The following is a 20,616-nucleotide window of genomic DNA, read 5'->3' on the forward strand; positions in this document are numbered from 1 at the left end:
ACACTCAGCTCCATATAACATAGCAGGTCTAACTACGATTTTATAGAATTTACCTTTAAGTTTAAGAGGTGCTTTACGGTCACATAAAACACTCGACGCTCCCCTCCATTTCACCCATCCTGCTTGTATTCCATGTAAGACATCTTTCTCAATCCCTCCATCATTTTACAAAAATAACCCTAAATATTTAAATCTCTCGATTCTGGGCAACTCGTCCTCTCCTATCTTAACAATTGTTTCATCACTTCTAATATTGCTAAACTTAAATTCCATATATTCTGTCTTTAATCTACTAAGCTTAAAACCTTTCCCTTATAGTGTTTCCCTCCAAGATTCTAGTTTAGCATTTACTCCTTCACGTGTCTCATCTACCAAAATAATATCATCTGTAAACAATATGCACCACGGTACTGTCTTGAATATGCGTAGTGAATTCGTCCATAATTAGTGTAAAAAGATAGAGACTTAGAGCTGATCCTTGATGTAACTCTATCTTTATTGGAAATGCTTTAGTTACTCCGCTTGAAGTCTTTACTCTGGTCGTTACATCCTCATACATATCATTAATTAATTCAATATATGTTACGCTAACACCTCTCTTTTCTAAAATTCTCCATATAATTTCTCTTGGGATTCTATCATAAGCTTTTTCTAAGTCAATGAATACCATGTGTAGATCTTGTTTTTGCTCCCGATATTTTTTAATTAATTGTCTAAGAAGATGTATAGCTTGTATTGTCGACCTTCCATGCATGAACCCAAATTGATTTTCTATCACTGTGATCTCCTTTCTTAATCTTTTTTCTATTTCCTTTTTCCAAAGTTTCATAGTATGACTCATTAGTTTAATACTCTTATAGTTTACACAATTTTGTATGTCTCCCTTGTTCTTATATAAGGGAACTAGAGTACTTATCCTCCATTGATTAGGAATTTTTTTCGTTTTCAATATCATGTTAAATAATTTTGTAAGTCATTCAATACCTTGTTTCCCAAAGCACTTCCATACCTCTATTGGATATCATCTGGTCCAACTGCTTTTCCATTGTGCATCTCATTTAAAGTTTGTTTTACTTCTGAAGTTTAAATTCTACGATAAAAATTAAAATTTCTATGCTCATTTGACCTACTTAAATTACCTAAGTTAAGTTGGTCATCTAAACATTTATTAAAAAGTTGATGAAAATACCTCTTCTACTGCTCTTTTATTTCTCCATCATTTACTAATACCCTATTATATTCATCTTTAATATATTTTATTTGGCTAAGATCTATTGTTTTCCTTTCTCTCACTTTAGCTATTCTATAAATGACTCTTTCCCCTTCTTTTGTATCCAATTTTTGATATAACCGTTCAAAAGTTTCATTTTTTGCTTCACTCACTACTTTCTTAGTTTATTTCTTGGCTATTGTATATTTTTTTAAGTTTTCCTCATTCTTACAAATATATAATTCCTTATAAGCTATTCGTTTTCCCTTCACTTTCTCTTGTACTTTCTCATTCCACCACCAAGATTCTTTACTTAGTGGTGTATGCCCCTTTGAATCACCGAATACACTCTTAGCTACTATTTTCAACTTTGATACTATCTTATCCCATGTTGTATTAGAGTTATCGTATATTTCACCTAATGCTTGTACTTCTATCTTCTCCTTAAATATATTTTACTTTCCATCATTAAACTTCCATCACTTAATTCTAGGAATTGTATATATTTTCTTTCTATTGATACTATGTTTGAGGCGTATATCCAACACTACTACCCTATGTTGGGTAGTTAAGCTTTCTCCAGGGATGACTTTGCAATCTTTACAAATCTTTCTATCCTTCTTCCTAACCATAAGAAAGTCAATTTATGATTTATTATTCTCACTTTTGAATGTGACTAAGTGTTTTTCTCTTTTCTTAAAAATGTATTAGCTAATATAAGGTCATATGCTATCACAAAATCTAATATAATTTTCCTTTCCTCATTCCTTGTTCCAAACTCATAACTCTCATGTATTCTCTCATATTCCTCATTTTTCACTCAGACATGCTCATTTAAGTCATCTCCTATTAAAATCATTTCATTTGGTGGAATATTTTGTAATATTTAATCTAAGTCATCCCAAAATCTTGATTTGGTAGCTTCATCTAATCCTACTTGTGGTGGATATACGCTAATTATGTTCATAGTTTCTTTCACCACTATTATCTTAAGGGATATAATTCTATCCCCTTTTCTAACTACTTCTACAACTTCATCCTTTAACAAACTATCGACAATAATACTCACTCCATTTCTTGCTTTACTCTTTCCAGTGTACCATAACTTAAAACCCGAGTTCTCTATCATCTTTGCCTTCTCGCCTGTCCATTTTGTCTCTTGTACACACAAAATACTAATTCTTCTCCTAATCATCATATCTACTACCTCCATCGATTTACCAGTGAGAGTTCCTATGTCCAATGTTTCAAATCTTAGATTATTAGTTTTTTTATCATATTTGTTCTTATCCAACCTATGGTGTGAAAACTCTTGCCTATTTAACACTACACCCAAGTTCTCATGGAGATGTAGCAGTCCTTGTTAAGATGTTACAGTCGGACCCTGTAACACAAACTCTTGCATATTTAGCATTACACCCGAGTTATGGAGATGTAGCGGTCCTTGCCGAGACGTTATAGTCGGACCCTGCAACGTGTTCCTTTCGGGGAACAACCTAACATTAACACAATAGTTTAATGGATCCATTCATAGAATATTTGTCATAGTTTGACGCTGGTTGGCAATCTAACGCAACCCTCCTTCTTTATCCGGATTTAGGATATTAAAATATAATAATAATATTAATATTGAATTAAAAAACTATTGATATAAATAAATAAAAATGTTTCAAAATTTAATATAATATTCTTGTCCATAATTCAAATATTAATAATTGAACGATAGTTATAAAAAAAAAATCATAGGTTGAAATAGAAGATTTTAATTAATGATTTATGTGACTTTAATTTTTTTATACCTAATTATGTTTGGTTGGGTGTTTGGTTGGGTGTAATATAATCTAATTTGTAATGTAATTAAATTTGTAATGTAATATACGTAATCTTGATTACATTATTACGTTTGGTAATGTAATATATATAATCTTTGATTACAAGAGCCATTATATTATTTTATTTGGTGTCCATTATTTTTTATAAGCAATGTAATTCGTATTATTATAAAATGATAAAAATATCTTGCGATCTCTACCGACGATCGTCGCACCTCTACTAGAACTTGCGACAACTAGTGGCCATCGTTGTTAGCCTCCTCCGCCGGCTGCCGGCAGCCGGCCGCCGCTACCACCTGCAACTGTCGGCGGCCGCCAACAATCGGCAACATAATATTTATTTTAGAATGTAGATTATAAAATTTGACTATATCTAGTAATTCAGATTATATTATATTATAATTTTAAAATTAAATTAAATATAATAATCAATCTTTATATCCTACTATACATAGCCGGAAACGTTGACCGCTTAAATAAATAATTTTTTTCCGACCGTTTTTACCAAACGGCTCCTAAATGAGAAAGTTATTTACGCCCCTCAAACTCTGGGCTATTAAATTAAATCCACCACTTAAGTAACTAATTCAGCTACTCGTAGCGTCAATTTGGAACGATCGTGAAAGAAAACCTGAAGCAATGTTTTTTTCTTTTCTCTTTATAGGACTTGATTTGATGGATAATTAATGAAAAAGGATTTTGCGTTTTTTTTTATTTAATTGGTTTTGACCATTTTCCCATTTTTGCCCATTGTCTCCAGTATCAACAATGCAGTAAGTGACAGTGACACTGACGCTAGCAATTTACTATTCTTCTCCGTCTCCAGCCCTAAAAATCATTAAGTCACCACTCATCTCTTTCCCTCTGTGATCGGTTGGGACTATCGATCAAGCACACGGCGTCGCTTCCCTCAAAAATCCCTTCCAGTATGAGCGGGTAATCTCTCCGTCCTTGCGATCATTTCTCTTTGCGGTTTTTCATATGTTGTAAAGTCTCCCCTTCGCAGATTTATTGTCTTAGAGGCTTAAAAGGACTTTTGATATTTTATTCTCAAGATCGATTACTTTTCTATTTGCCTATCATAATAAGCCTTGAAAAATATAATTTTTATTCTTTTGATCGTCACGTCTTAGTCTGAGTGGTTAAAATCTAACACTATGGTATAAATGTTTATGAAGATGCTCCAACGAATGATACCACAGCATCGTAGCCACTGATCAAGCTATATATGGAACTCTATTTCAGAATGAATCAGCTTATGTTATTTTTCCACTTAATTGTTTTGTTTAGTGGACAATAATCAGTTCAATGATTTTGCAATCATAATAGTAATCAGGGGCTTGTTTTTTCCTCCATGAAGGAGCTGCCGATCATATTCGGATAAAGCAAAAGGTCAGAATCAGTTAAGCTCATTTGCATTCATTTACCTTCATAGACTGTTATTGGTGGTCTAGTCAGTAATAACAAAAAGGGGCCATAGGCAAAGAATGAGCAGAAGTCAGAACTAAATTTTTTTTATCTGTGGATTCTTACATATTTGGTTGTCTGTTAAAAATGGAATTTTGAAGACAGGATGAGTGTTTATCTGTCAATTCTTACATTTGGTTCTTCTTGTTAAAAAATGAATTTTGAAGACAGGATGAGAATTTCACTGCCTTTTGTTGATTGGTATAAATAACTTTTAAGATTGGTCAACAGTGTCATCTTGCATAAATAATTTAGTTCAATTAATATTAGAAATACAAATGCTTCTGTTGGGATATTTTGATGTCTAAAAATTGGACTTCTTTTAGATCAATGATTGAGGAAGTGCTTCCATTTAACTACTAAGGAAGTTAAATTAATTTATTTAATTGGTGATCTATGTTGCTCTGAAAGGTGAGCAAAATGTGATATTTTGGTGTCATTCCTTCTTTGAGTTGTACTTTAATCCATGCTACTCTAGCACTTGAATCCAATGATTTTGGTTGGAGCAATCTAATAATGAAGTTTGTATCTAATGCAGCCCCTCATGGTTGGTTGATAGTAAAAGGATTGCTACAAAGATAAAAAATGCATCTGAAGCATTGGATCCAAGCAGAGCCATTTGGAAAAGCAATCCAACTAAAGTTTGTCCTAGATGTAACCACACAATAGATAATAGCGATGTATGCTTCTTTCTTTGATATGAGTTTCTATGTTGAAATTAATCATTATGATTTACCAAAACATATAAGTCCTAGGGAATACATGCACAGGAATTGATTTAATCATCTCAATCATTATAATTCTCTTCATTGTTTAAGCAATATACTCAATATGATTGCAGATACTTATAGGCTACAAATGTATTTTCTTCATTTCCTTGTTTATTAGTTTTCTCATAATAGTTTATACATTTGTAGCAATAGCTAGTTTGGGGTGCTCTCTAATGTGTATAAGTTCCATCTTTGTAGATAGGATTGAATTCAGTTTACCCTCATCTGTTTTTGTGTATTAGCTTTTTCAATCTACTTTATAGTACAAAATGATAATTGGTTTTGGAATCTTTTGAACATGCATGAGTTCATGCATATATGATATCATGAAGTGCATTTCATCTTATGAAACTGCAAGGCTGTGGCATATCATCATATTGATTTTCTTTACCGTACGATTAAGTACTTCCAATAGCTATAGGTGTTAGGGGTCTAGTCTCGTATGGAGTGATACATTTAGGCTTTGTTTCTTACAAAGAAAAGCAATAGTTTGGAAACAAAAATAGATAAAGGAAACAAACTCATAGGAAATAATTGTGAAATATTTTCTTTTCAATTTTTTCCTTGGAGGGAACAAAAAGAGAGGAATTTTTTAAATTTTTTTAAAAACTTTATTTATCAAAAAAATTAATAAAAAATGGTTTAAAACGAAAAAATATCTTGATTTTTTTTATTTAGTTCTGTTACATGCAAAAGTTAGTTTTCTGTCCAAATTGGAAGGAAGCAATATAGAGGAAAATTAGAGAATATTTCTTGTCTTTTCTTTTCCTCATTTTCAACAACAGAAATGGAGAAAAAGTGTTGTTGGAGAAGTTTTTATAATTTTATTTTCTTTTGGTTTTCTATCCTCGGAGGAACAAGTTCTTAGAGTTGAGTCTAATATGTATGCCATTTAATAGTCCACTTAAAAGACATGAAAGTCTATGTTATTTCATCCCAATTAAGATGTCAATATTATCAGAGACTTCCTTTTAAGCTTAGATTTTCTATAGCAATCTTGTGAGGAGAAGGCTGCCAATTTCATAAATGACCGAACCTCATCCATTGATCTTCCAGTGCTGCACCTTGAATTCTATTGTTTTATCATCAATTCCCTCTCTGACTACTACGTCTGTTAAAGCTTTCTAAGTTTGACTTGTTGACCAATTTTGTGATACCTTATTTCTGCTAGTTGGGACACAAGCTCTTACTCAACCTTCTCTTTGAGAGCGTAAATGCCAACATCCAAGAGCAACCTTCTGGTGTTATGTTTCTCAAGTCCAACCGTGTGCCATTTCAAGGCGTCTTCTCTGGCTTCTTGTGTATTGCTGCTTCAAATTGTGGGAGCATTATCTGGTTCTTCTTCCTGCCACCTTCTCCAGCTCCATCTCAAATTCTATATACTGTCTCAATTAGGCTGTGCCAACCTCTATTCTGTTCCACCTTACTAGGTTATCCTCCTTGCGATACCTCCGTATGAAGAACAGCATCATCCACGAGATTTTCTTGGGGCTGCCTTCCCTCCAAACCTATGAGTAGAAGTTCTTTTCCTTCTACTGCAGCTACAATGTCCTACTCTTCAGTGCAGTGCCTATTGTATTGTTTCCTTCTCCTCCCTAATTCTCTCCTCCAATTTGAGTTAAAGAAGTTCTTGTCCTTTAATGCTCCTTTTATTTTTTTACCATTTCCCTTCAAATATGCTTATCTTCTCCTTCTGGCGCTTGTGTCTCTCAAATCATAATCCTCCTATCCACTCCAAGGATCCTCATCAAGTGCTTTCCTTCTCTTTCATTTAGCTTTCCTTTGTAGCAAATGCTGCTGCAAGGAGAAGCCCACTTGAGAGATTGTGTCTTGTGGTTTTGCTTTCCTTGTTGAGTGCATTTTTTCTCCCCATTCATCCATCTGTTGCATGTTGTCACAACATTGCAAGGAGAAGTTTTTGAGAGATTACCCCAATAGGTCTCCTCTCATCTTGTCTGTCAACACTAGTCTAACATCAAAAGGATCACTTGTTAGATCATGTAATAGTAATAGATATTAACAGTTTAGACTCACCCCATTGTACGCACCATGTAATAGTTCTATAACAAACCCAAACAATATCATATCCCTCTTAACAATGATCTTATGACTGTTAGCAATTAAATAAGCATAAAGATGAGTGATTACTTTGAAGAGTGATAATAATCATTGTCAATTTTTCTATCTAAGAAGTTAGATCCATTTATTTAAAGAATGTAATATAATACCAAGAGAATATTTGACTAATTAACATTAATTATAGTGTTAGATATAGGTTTTACTAATTATAAGATGAAACTAGTTTTAGAATTTTACACAACAATGAACTTTGTAGGATACTGATGTAAGACTTTCTAAAGACTGAAGAAAGAATTTTGGAATGAAGAGTTTGATATTATTGATGTGACATTGACTTTAATAAAAAATAAGGCTAAGAAATGGAGTGCCTAAAGGTGGAGGTGTGGCACACAGAGAATTGGTGGTGGTGTAACGAAACTATTCAGCAAGAAGATAGTGATGAAGATATGATTAATAGGATAAAGAATGGACAGTGGAACTAAATAGAAGATTTTAAAATATTGTGTAATTATTGTCCTTTAGGATAAAAGAAAATATTACAAGATTGAGTATTTGCGGTAAAACCCACTCTGCATATTGCTAGTGGTATAGTTTTGCATATAGCTCTGCGGTGGAATAATATCCATGTAGTTGGCCCAACTAATAGATAATAATATGGATTGATTTTATGATGATGATGAGCATGGCTGAAAGGATGTTTGTTCTTATATAACTTGTTTGTGGCAGTTTAGCTCACAATTTGTGTTGCTGCATAAGAATACAAAACATACACATTACTGGGACATTGGGTTTTTGTGTATATTTAAGTGGTGCCTTTGGTTGCTAGGTTACTTGATAATTTAATGCATTTTTTGAACAGATCATCATTCCTGAAGCATTTGCCACTTGAATAGGAAGACCATGGCCAGCATGGTGATACTTTTGTTTTATCTTCTCATATTGGTCTACTTGTCATTGAAATTTATAACAACAATATCATCAATGAAATAGATCAAAAGCACCTTGATTAGTTTGAGATATATGGTTATTTTGAAGCAACAATAGGTAGAAATTGTGTTGTTACCACTTCCTATTTTGTGACCTGTGAAAACTGTGTAGACAATGTAAAGAAGAAAATGGTTTATATGTTCAGAACTATATTCTGTTTTAACTTTATACATTTGTAATTCTGTTTTAACTTTCATACAGTTTCTCATCTGAAGGTAAGTTTCTCTCCGTACATACTTTTTCAATAAACTCTATAATGTAATGCCTATGAAGAAATTTGCTTCGGAGGTTGTATCATAGTTGATAGTTGATAGTTGCAATTGCAATTATTATATTTTTATAGAGCACATCCTGCAAACCATTTTAATTAAACATGATATACAGTTCTATCCCTTGAGGTTCAGCATCTATAATCCTTGTAAACCAAATTCCTTACATCTGACATTTTTTGGAAGAATGTAAAAGTTCATTCAATGTCCAGATTGTCCAGGAGTGGCCAGGATTGCCTAAAGGTGTGAAGTTTGATCCATCTGATCAAGAGTTGATATCACATTTGTTAGCAAAAGTTAAGACAGGTGATGCAATACCTCATCCTTTTATTAATGAATTCATTCCAACTGTTGAAGAGGAAGAAGGAATTTGTTACGCTCACCCACAGAAATTACCAGGTAACATTTGATATCTATTTCTCTTGTTTTGGCAGTTTATGTCTATCTTCTTTTTTAAATTTGCAAATCTTGCATTATGCACTAGTCACATCTTCATTATTATTATTATTTCACTTGCAAAAAATCTTCTATCCGAACCTTCCGAACCTTCCTGCCCACTTATTCATCCATCTTTTTCCTTTTATTCTTCATGTTTAGTGTTTGACTCCTATGGTGAAGGGTGTTTAGATGGTTTTGGAGGTTATTGTGATGGAAGCAATGTCAGAGAGAGAGAGAATGCGAATATTTTAGAATTTCTCGTCCATACAATGATTTGACAAAAAAAATGCACTCTTCCATTTATTTATTTATGTAACTATTGTCCAGACTATTTTGCACTTAATAGCAGACAATTTTCGCTTCTTGTTTATTGGCACATATGATCATGTACCAGGTGTCAAAAAAGATGGGAGTGCATCTCACTTTTTCCATAGGACTTTCAAAGCATATAATACTGGGACTAGAAAGAGACGAAAGATAAGCACTTATGGCAATGGAGATGTGCGCTGGCACAAGACTGGGAAGACCAAACCTGTAATTGTTGATGGGAGACATCTTGGGTGTAAAAAAATAATGGTCTTGTATATGAGCACAATGAAGGGGGAGAAACCTGAGAAAACAAATTGGGTAATGCACCAATACCACCTAGGCACAGGGGAGGATGAGAAGGATGGTGAATATGTTGTGTCCAAAATATTCTATCAGCAGCAACAGGAGCAAACCAAGGCAGGCGATAGAAAAGGGCCAGACTTTGTTGATGCTGAGTCAGACCATTCTCCCGGCATACAATCAGTATCATCTCCACAGATTGCTGATAAGCAAGAGAATTTTGACATGCTTGAACCTGAACCGTCACTTGCTCATCAGGTGACCATATCTGTTCTGTACCAAAATTATTTGTACAAGCTAACAACTGTAAATTTACATGTATCTTCATTTAGTGTACTAGTAGTTCATGTCCACCACATTTTTCCTAAATCTTCACTTCATGTCATGACTTATTTAATCAAGTTAATACAAATATTATGCCACCAAAATCATCATTTTATTTTGTCCTTAGCATGCATATCGAGTCAAAAAATCACTTGTGGCATAACTGTATATTAACACATTAGTTTAGATTAAATGAGTCATGTCATATACTGAAGTGGAGATTTTGGTAGTAGTAGGAAGTATGGAATGCAGTAGGCTTCAACAGATGTACATATAGTTTACCTAAAATGAGGATATATAAATTTCAGACAGAATGTCTTAATGGAAAATACTATATTTTCTTTGATGTTATCCACCTGGTTTTAAAATATACTCTGTATTACAGTTGAGTGTTAACTCTGGTGATGAAGAACATCAGGTGCTTCTTGAGGACAATAAATTTGAACAAGTTGAACAAGTTGACCATCCTACAGGAGCTACAAAATGGTGGGAAAGTGAATCACAGTACCTGTTGAATTCACAGCAGTTGGCAGAGAATATTGCTATTTGTGAGGAGTTCCTCCAAAGCCAATCTTCTTGTGCTGATGAAACAGCCAAAAAAAGCACACATTGCCTATCTGATTACGTGCACATTGGCGCTGAAGCTTTGAAAAAGGATTTGGAAGAATGCCAAACTCTAGAAGCTGCAGGGCATCCTAACATTGAACATGATACACCTCCAGATCTTCGGCTGAGCCAACTTGTAAGCACTACATTTTATAAGTAGTTAAATAAATATTTCCATTTAAGTGTGCTACAACTAATGTTCATGTATTTCTATGGTTTCTGTTCTGATTTCTACCTTATATCGTTTATAGGAATTTGGATCGCAAGATAGCTTTTCCTGGGCGTTTAACAAAGTTGCAGATTGATTGTCTTCCAACACTTTTTGACAGATCCAACAATCTGCCATATATAATAGTGAGGATCTATTTTGGAATTGGCCTAATTTATCCTCGGTCTGATAAGCATTGTATTTATGGATCACGCAAAAGCAAGTCTGTTTTGCAAAATTCAAGGCTAGACCATCCAATTTATATTTCGGTCGACCGTATGTAAGTTACAGGTAACTTTTGCAATGATAGGATACTCGACATAAAAATTGACTGACTTTTGGTCTATGGCTTCATGGCTTTGATACATTAGTCCATTTTGGTGTTTTCGTCTTAAAATCATGTTAATATTTGATTAGAGTATTAAGCTTCATGTAAATTTCAGTACAACATCAAGTCGGGATCTCGTCAAAAATTAAATTGTAACAAAAGATAATTATGCTCATCTAGGTATCCTCTCTTTTATGTGAAGGGAAATAAATCATGAGGTCGGCTTATGACTGACCGTTAAGTGATTAAAGGGTGGGAGGAAATTTTTTTTTTTTTTCAGTATGTATCCGTCGGAAATGAATTTCCTATTTTATCATAGAAAATTTATTATCATCTAATCAATTAGGTATCCCGTGAGAACTTAACCTCAACACAGATTATATGAGGCTTATATATATATTTTAAAATTTTATTTTATGATGAAAGAAGCTTATATATACATTGAGAGTGCAAGTGAATTGTCATGATCAAAACGATTTGGTAGCTCATATTACATGTTAGATTTATATTCTTGACTTTTCTATGATGGTAAAAGATGAATACGTTCGTCCCAGTACTTTCCTGCCAACCCGTCCCAAAATCAACACGGAGGAGATAAATCATAGACGCCTACTAGTCTTTGGAATAGTAATTAGCAAATTAGCGAAATATTTATCTCGGTTTTATCGAAATTCGAATCTCAGATCTCATGATGACAACACCTCATGTGCTACAAATGAATGTTGATTGCAAAATGCACGTGCATTTGGTTAAACGAGCACTCTCCCAAGGTAAATTGCAATTCTCATCATCGTCAGCTTATAGCCATTTTTAATGGTGTTTAAATTGGCAAAATCATTAATAAATTAGACTCCTTTAAGCTAAAGAATGTACCAGTGAATTTGTATCTAGAACACAATTATTCAACCAAAACAATAGATTAGTTGACGCAGAACAGCTTACAAGTTAAACTTGAGGAAATGTCATCAACAACACTTCACCCTTTCTCAAATGTTATTAGAAAACATGAGTTCTCTCGACTTCAGAGCTTTAAAATAAAATAAAAAAGGAAAAAAGATAAACCAGGGAACAGATTACGACTCGTGTGACAGGATCCATGCACTCGGGCACATCTGATGGCAAAAGAAAACCAAACACAACTATTTATCATAAAAATATTAAGTTATATAATTTATATTATATAATGAATTATTTATTTATAGTTTTAGGATAATTTAGTCTTTTATCTTTTCATTTTGGATTTAAATTTAGTCTTTTATCTTTTCAATTTAGGGTTTAAATTTTTTCTTATAATTAACTATATAAAGGTCTTGTACTCTTTATTTCTTAATTAATTTTAGATTCAATAATATGGTTAGTTTTCCCTTCTCTTAATTTCTACATGGTATCAGAGTCAGGTTCTTCTTCTCTGACCTAATTTTTTTCTACCGCCCTCTATTATTGCTTCTTGTTGCTACTGCTGTCTCTTACTGTTACTGTTGATTTCGATGTCGTCATCTATTTTCTATCCTGCTTATGTCGATTTCGGCGCCGACATCTTGTGCTGCCAATTTCGGTACCCACGTTCTTTTCTGCCAATTTCGGTGTCGACGCCCTATGTTGCCAATTTTGGCACTAACGTCAGTTTTTGCGGATCGTATAAATGTGTATCCTTACAGTTTGATTATTCTGAAAATTATTCATTCTGTCATCATGCTTGGTTGTGCAAATGTTTCATGGAAATCTGATTCGTATATGTTTGAGCAGTTTCAACAGTTCCTTGCTTCACAGCCCTCTGCCATGTCAGTTTCCTCTCATATAGGTTTGTCATCGTCTGGTATTTCAAATATATTTTCGTCCTTATGGATTTTGGACTCTGGTGCCTCCCATCATATGTCCTCCAATTTGTCATCTTTTATTTCTTTTTCTCCCAGCTCATCTATATCTATTATGACTGCTGATGATACTCCTATGTCATTAGCAAGTGTTAGTTCAATTGTTACATCTTCTTTTTCTTTAACTAATGTTTATTATATTCTAAGTCTTACTCTAAATCTTGTTTCTGTTAGTCAATTATGTGAATTTGGATACCTAGTCTCTTTTTTTTCATCCAATTATTATATTCAGGACCTGCGATCTCAGAGGCTGATTGGGACCGGTCATAGGCAAGGAGGACTCTATGTTTTAAATTAACTCAAAGTACCAGAAGTTGTAGCTTCAAGTGTGGATTTATCTTTTTATTTGAGTCGTTCATCTTCTAATTTTTATTTGTGGCACTCCCGTTTAGGTCATGTTTCAGCGTCTCGTTTGCAGTTTTTACCTTCTACAGGAGTATTAGGACCTTTAAAAAGTTTTGATATTTCTGATTGTAGTAGTTATAAATTGGCCAAATTTTCTGCCTTGTCATTTTCTAAAAGTCTTTCTTTTTCTTCTACTCCATTTGATCATATCCATTCTAATATGTGGGGGCCCTCTCCTATTCCTACAAAAGGAGGTTCAAGGTATTATGTTTTCTTTATTGATAATTGCACTCATTACTCTTGGGTCTATCTTATGAAACACAGGTCTGATTATCTTATAATTTTCAATAACTTTAGAGCTCTTATGAAAACATAATATCAAGCGGTTGTTGATGCTTTTAGATTTGGTGGTGGCAGCATACCACTAGTTTTAGCTTGTTGTTGCTGTTGAAGCAACTTCTGCACTTTGGCATTGATGAGAAACTCTAGATCTTCCTGCATTAAGGTGACAGTATTGAGTTTTCTAGTTTTCCAGCCTCCTCCATCACAAAACTTCAGATTTAGGCAAAGAATCACAAAGACGACGTCAAACTAAATCTTGTCTGAAGGCGATGAGATGGTACACTATCTACGATGAGTGGTTGATCGATAAACAATGAGCTTCTTAAGATCCGAAGGAAACTCCTCAGCGATCCTACGTACAGTCAGACGAGCCAACAAAGCATTAGTGACCTAAGACTGGGGTGGGAATCCCTAGCTAGACCCTTCGACGCTGAAGTCAATCTCCTCTCTCCAAAGTGGATGAAGAAGAACAGTAATGGAAAATGCCAGAAAGTAGGGTTTTAGATGCAGATGTTTGCATACTTTGCCAGCGAAGAGGATTTCTTTTTTTTATACCACCTCACATAACCTCTGCGATCGTGAGGTGGCTCCCGATTTGTTAGAGTTTATTAGGTGATGGAAGAAAGTACAACTAGGTGTATCATGATAGTTCCGAGAAATCTTTTTTCTACCTACAGATGTACCTCTTTTGTCATTTATACTTCACGCCATTACTGAAATTGTTGCAGGAGAATGCTGTTATAATTGACTTATTAATGGAAACTAGTTAGTTTTCATAGGAGCTTTCAAGGGAATATTTCCCGACAATCATGACAAGCTATCCCAACGTTGTCTGTTATTTTTCTGTTGAATGCATCTCAGCTGCTCCACCTGACCGGCCATATTACTTATTATTGTATTAATTTGCTCAACCATACATAAAATACTACAAGAATTTGTTCAAAAACTAATATGATACCCTTATTATGTCATAATCATATATGTTAGAACTATATTTTAGGGGTACTATATCTTTAGATAATTCAAACTCATCCGACCTTTAACAGGTCAGACATATATAGAGTCATATGTTCAATCTATTCTCATCCAAATGATAATGTATGTACGAAGAGTTTTATGAGATAAAATATCATTATGTTCGCCTGGACTTTGCCCAACCAGTTGTTCATAGAGAACCTTATATCCGTTTAGCCTTTATCCGACCGAATGCATATTGAGAACTATATAAGGTCAAGTATCTCTGGGTTCGTTCGAGCTTTACCCAGCTGAGTGTTCACATTAGTCCGGGCTTTGCCCAGTCGGGTGTTCACAAGGAACCTTATGTTCGTTTATCCTTTACCCGTTTGGGTGTGTATCAAAAACTATATAAGGTTAAGTATCTCAGGGTCTTCCCAGGCTTTGTCTGGCTGGATCTTCACAAAGAACCTTATATCTTCTCATCCTTTATCTGACCACACATGTATTGAGAACTATATAAAGTTAAGTATCTCTAGGTCCACCTGAGCCTTGTCCGGCCGGATTCTTATAGAGAATCTTATGTTCATCTAGTCTTTACCCGTCCGGGCGCGTATCAAGAATTATATAAAGTTAAGTATCTCTAGGTTCGTCCGAGTTTTGCCAGGCCGGCTATTCATAGGAAACCTTATATCCGTTTAGCCCTTATCCAACCGAACGCGTATTGAGAACTATATAAGGTCAAATATCTCTAAGTTCGTCTGGGCTTTACCCTACCGGGTGTTCACAGAAAATCTTATATCCGTTTAGCCTATATCTGTTCGAACATAGTAAAGAGTTTTATAGGGCTAATTGCCTTTAGGCCCACCCAAGCTTTTGCCCGGTCGAGCGTTCATAGAAAGCCTTTCCTTCGGCCAAGTTTCGCGTGACCAAATTCTTCTAAGTCCGACCGACCATTAACTGACCAAGCACCTTATTTCTCTTTTTCATCGTAAAACTTTAGAACTCTTATATTCTACCAAGCTCACAATCGGTCGGCCCTATATGAATGTTCTGCTTCGGAACCACTCGGATGAGATTTAAGGATTCCGAGATCAAACGATCAATAGAGCCAAATACTTAATACCCCTCCATCTCCACTTTGACCACCACCTCATCTTAATTTATCCTCCACGTCATCTCCTAAACCTATTCTCCATAGCCCGTATCAAGTATCATCTGCAAATCTCTCTTTTTTTTTCCATATTCTTTGATTAGTTATTCTATTAAAAAAAAATAAATCCTTTCGGCCTAAATAGAACCAAGTAGTTAAATCTTTAAGTACGACATTAGTGAGCCCCTTTCCAACAAGAAGCTTCAATATATATATTATGTGATTGAGTCACAAGCTCCTTTAACAATCTTCTTGATTAATCCATGACTTTCTACTTGTAATTAACTAAGTTTACCCATTTCCCCACTCAAGTCTTGACATCCTCATTAAGATTTAAACTAGGGCATATGAGGCCAAAATATCATGACGTGTCTAAATGAGAATATTAACTCATTAATTTTATTAGGCTCAACACTAAATCAAAATGATAAAGTCAAACTAATGCTACACTTCTATAAGCCGAAAGGTGCATTTCATTAGCTACAAAAAAGTAGAGCCCAAGACATTTATGTTGGAGTACTTCAAAATAAATTGGTATCTTGGTCTCGCAAGTGATAAGCAATTAGATCTATTTTCTTCATATTATTATGGGTCATATATCAAAATATACCTATCCCCTCGATGAGTCTAGTAGCTAGCACATGAGGTGTTGCCATCATGAGGTCTACGGTTCAAATCTCGATAAAGTCGAGGTAAATACCTCCCTTATATGCTAGTCACTATTCCAAAGGCTAGTAGCCGTCCGTGATTTACCTCCTCTGTGTTGACACTGAGACGGGTTAGTGGGGGCGCTGGGGGCGAACGTATTCGCCTTTTGCCACCATATATCAGAATATACCTTCTACATTATCTAACCGAGTACAAGTGGTCCATGGTCAAAATCCTCATGGTATAGGATCCATCAATCCTTAATTGACTATGATGATATGAGGATATGATCCTTGTCCATTACTCAAATGGTAGTGGAAAGAATGGTATGGTTGTTGGTATTTTCAGAGACTGCCCTCCTTGAACTCTAATAGGTTGTTGCCAGGCCAGACCCCTATTTTTCAACTTAGTATCAGTTAGTGCTATAGAAAGAATCTATATCCTCTACACCAGTTTTGATCCTGAAGTATCAACTTGGCACTTCCGTGGTCATCCTTGACCATGATTACGAGGGTACTAACTCACTAAAGGTCATCATGCTAAACCCAGTCACTGAGAAACCAATAGACGTTCAACTGGTCCAATAGAAAACTAAACATAGTAGTGAATCCAAAAGTTATAATAACACTAAAGATATACCTTATTTACTTTAGCTCGGAAATATCCTATCGCTGCCTGGTCCCAAAACTTAAAAGTCATATTAAGAAAAACAACCAAGAAATTTGAAACACTAAAATATGCTTCACAAACTTGGCTCTAATACCAATATATTATCACACCCTAGAGGTATGCCTGCTTGACAATCTGATAGCATCTCCCCCTTATGACAATATATGAAACCTAGATACATTGTCACAAGACTGTACAAGTATAAATACTGCAGCTCACACGGTTGGAAACGAATACAACGAAAGACAAAATAATAAATTACGCAATAGAGGGATTTACACAATCCACTCATAACATGAAATTAAAAGTGATTGTGTACTGGCACAACTTAATACAATAATTATCACAATTGAATAAAAGTACACCATAAGACTAACAACCATGAACAAAATCAAGTGCAAATACAAAGCAACAAAATATAACTTGGAAACACAATCTCAAGTATGATGTGGGACTAACATCTAGGACCTTTGAGTGACATGACACTTCATCTACTTGCTAACCTGGAAGTCAAAGAAAATAAGGGGTAGTGAGTATAATGACTCGGTAGGGAGTTAGAAAGATAGTGCATAATAGTAAACATAAGGAGATCAAAGGATGCAGTTTCAAGTAAAATACTTATTAACCAATGTAAGTGTCCCAATGTAATCACCTGCTAACCAAAAGCATAACCAATACATAACACTACACTAATATGTTCAACCAAGTATAATCAAGAGATCGAGAGTATATATAGTACATCCAAGCCTGCACGAACAAATACATGACCGACATATAGCAAGCATATAACAAGCACTAACTACAGGAGAAACACTCTATCATGAATGATCCCATGGGTAGTCAGGGTAAATAACTAGTCACTATATGCAGGAGAATGCTCTACCACGGATGGTCCCATAGGCGGATAGGATGAGGTTGCTATCTAGCTCTCTTATCACTAACTGTGGGAGAATGCTCTATCACATATTGTCTCATGGGCAGTCAGGGTATGTAAACTATCACTGTTTACGAGAGAACGCTCTACCACAGATGGTCCCGTGGGTAGACAAAATAATTGTACAAACCAAAAATGCTAAGTAAGTAATGACAGCCACATCCAAGAGTAAGCTCTACTAGCTACACTATGGTAAGGTCTCACTAATGTATAGGCATGTATCAAATTAATAAACAAAGGTATAGTAAGATACTTGATATCTTACACTATGGTATGATCTTCAAGTCAAAGCCTACCATGAGCTTGAATCCTACAAGTATATGATACAAAGCAAAACTAAGAACTAGAGTAATGCTACTAACCCCAAACTAATGTGTATAGGTTAATCATGAAGGATCAAGAAAGAGCGATAGAGAAGGGGTGAATATTGCTCCTTAAAAACTTTTTATTTTTGCACTGATTTGTAAAATAAGAATCAAAGTGGCAACAGAATATAAAAGTAAAAATAATACAGATCACTCATATGGTTATTTGTTTCGGAGCCTATGTCAGCTTCTACTTTAAGATCCATGATCCTTGATTGCACTAATTGGCAATCCACTATAATTCTTCTTTCCAAAATCTTTGGAAAGAAGCAATACATACAATTTGAAGAATGTAAGATAGTAACACGCTACTATCTTTTGGAAATTAAAACAATGCAATCTTTAACTAAAGTTATATCGACACCAGGTGATAAAGCTTGGTCGACACTTCTAGATGGATCAACTTGTTTGTGAAGATGAAGCATAGAGTAGCAGAATGAATAGGAGCTTTGCACACTTGAAAAATGATACCTTGCCTCAGACCTTGAGCTCTGCTTATATAAGCTTTTATCAGTCGACTGACAAATCGTTCTGGTGACTGATCGATTCAGTCGACCAAACCTCCTATCGGTCGAATGAACTGCTTTACTTTCTTCTTTATCAAGATTTGATCTTCGTGTAATTTTGATCAATTAATGTTTGATCGATTGATCCCCTTGATCAATCGCCTGGTCGGTGTAGTTTCCCTGTTCACTGAGATTCTTCGTCAATGAGCTTTAATTGCATTTAATGTTCTATCGACCAATCCCTGGGTTCAATCAACTGGTCAGGTTGGCTTCCAACTTTGCTTCTGATCGATCTAATATGTGCCATGTCAACTTGGTTCAGTCAACCGATCTACTAGTTCAGTCAACCAAATAGTCAACATACAACTTTGCTGTCGAGTTGATCTTTACTTTATATCAAGCTAGTTTAGTCGACTGATTCGCAGGTTTGGTTGACTGATCAGGCTGAATTTGTAAAACAAAGTTAAGACAAATACTCCTGCAAGACAAAGTTAGCATAGTATAATGTATGAGTAGTAAGATGCATGAATAGTATTTGATAGTAGAACTATCTTGATCTCAACTTAGAAACCTTCCTGGTTTCTTCAGTTGGATTAGCTGTCTAGGATTTATTCCTTTTCGGAACACATCATCATTGTCGCTCTTCTCTAATTGCTTACCTCAAACTACCTGTCAAACATTGGTCCTCCAGACCTGTTTGGACTTTATTTCTTAGCATCACATCTACTCACCAGGACTTCCTCTCGATCTTTGGTCCTCCAGACCTATCAAACTCTCTACTAAGTGTCGGGTCCTCTCGACTCACTTGGCCTTCTGCCTGGCTTCTACAATCTGCTAAGACTTTTTCGGTTGAGTAAGCATCATACAGACTTAGTTAACTTGTTAAATCACAACATGACTTAACTTGAACATTTGACAATATCAAAACTCAGGTTCATTTATGGTGCATCCTGCACCAACAATCTTTTTCTTTTTTATGTTTGGCAACCAAGGTTCATAGTTAAATTTATAACATATACAAAGATAAGTAAACAAGTATTTTTAACATAACTCTCCCCCTAAGTCAAACAGCTCCCCTTGAATTTACCATCTCTCCCCCTTTGACACATATCAAAAATAAGGAAAACACAATTAACAAACTTGAATTATTCCAAGACTTAAGTATTGGAGGTAGAAAATTGCTTGAAAATTGTGAAAGAAGAAATTTTTAAGCATAGTATTAGTAATTATTGTAAGATAAGTTTTGAGAAATAAACTATTGAAAATAATTTCTAAGATCAAAGTACATGAATTTCTAACTAAAAAACAAGTGTTGGATTTAGATTTTAGAAAACAATTTTAGAAAATTTAGATTGTTTTGAAAATAGTGTAAATAAAAATATTTGAAAATTCACATATGAAAAAATGCATTAAAGTTTGAAAAACTAAAAATTTTGAAAATATCATAAAGTGGATAAAAATTAAGTTTGCATTTTCATAGTCCAAGGTTTTTTGAAAACAAATTAAGTTTATTTTTTTAAAAAGAATTTGAAAATTTTCATGTCAAAGTGATTAAAGATTTAGAAAACATAGATTTGAAAAAATATTTTATGTGACATTGTTAAGAAGAAATTTTAAACAAGATGTATTGAATTATAAAGTGAAATTTTGAAAGCTAAAATTTCTTAAGTGTTTAAAATATAGTTATAAAATTATAAGT

General features: G+C 34.4%; 1 protein-coding gene across 2 annotated transcripts; it reads left to right on the forward strand.

Annotated features, from left to right (window-relative positions):
- Positions 1–3,821: 3,821 nt before the first annotated feature.
- LOC122028876 (SUPPRESSOR OF GAMMA RESPONSE 1-like) lies at positions 3,822–11,145 on the forward strand. 2 transcript variants are annotated; one of them, XM_042587820.1, is made up of 7 exons: positions 3,877–3,978; positions 4,403–4,444; positions 5,048–5,189; positions 8,827–9,013; positions 9,447–9,919; positions 10,371–10,727; positions 10,843–11,145. In XM_042587820.1, exons 1-7 carry the CDS (start codon positions 3,971–3,973, stop codon positions 10,894–10,896), a joined length of 1,263 nt encoding a protein of 420 aa, XP_042443754.1. In that variant the 5' UTR covers positions 3,877–3,970; the 3' UTR covers positions 10,897–11,145. The 2 variants fall into 2 exon arrangements, with proteins under 2 accessions (XP_042443755.1, XP_042443754.1); XM_042587821.1 differs by lacking the exon at positions 4,403–4,444 and having other exon boundaries at positions 3,822–3,978.
- Positions 11,146–20,616: the final 9,471 nt, after the last annotated feature.

The sequence above is a fragment of the Zingiber officinale genome, chromosome 10B, assembly GCF_018446385.1.
Source record: "Zingiber officinale cultivar Zhangliang chromosome 10B, Zo_v1.1, whole genome shotgun sequence".
Taxonomy (NCBI): Eukaryota; Viridiplantae; Streptophyta; class Magnoliopsida; order Zingiberales; family Zingiberaceae; genus Zingiber; species Zingiber officinale.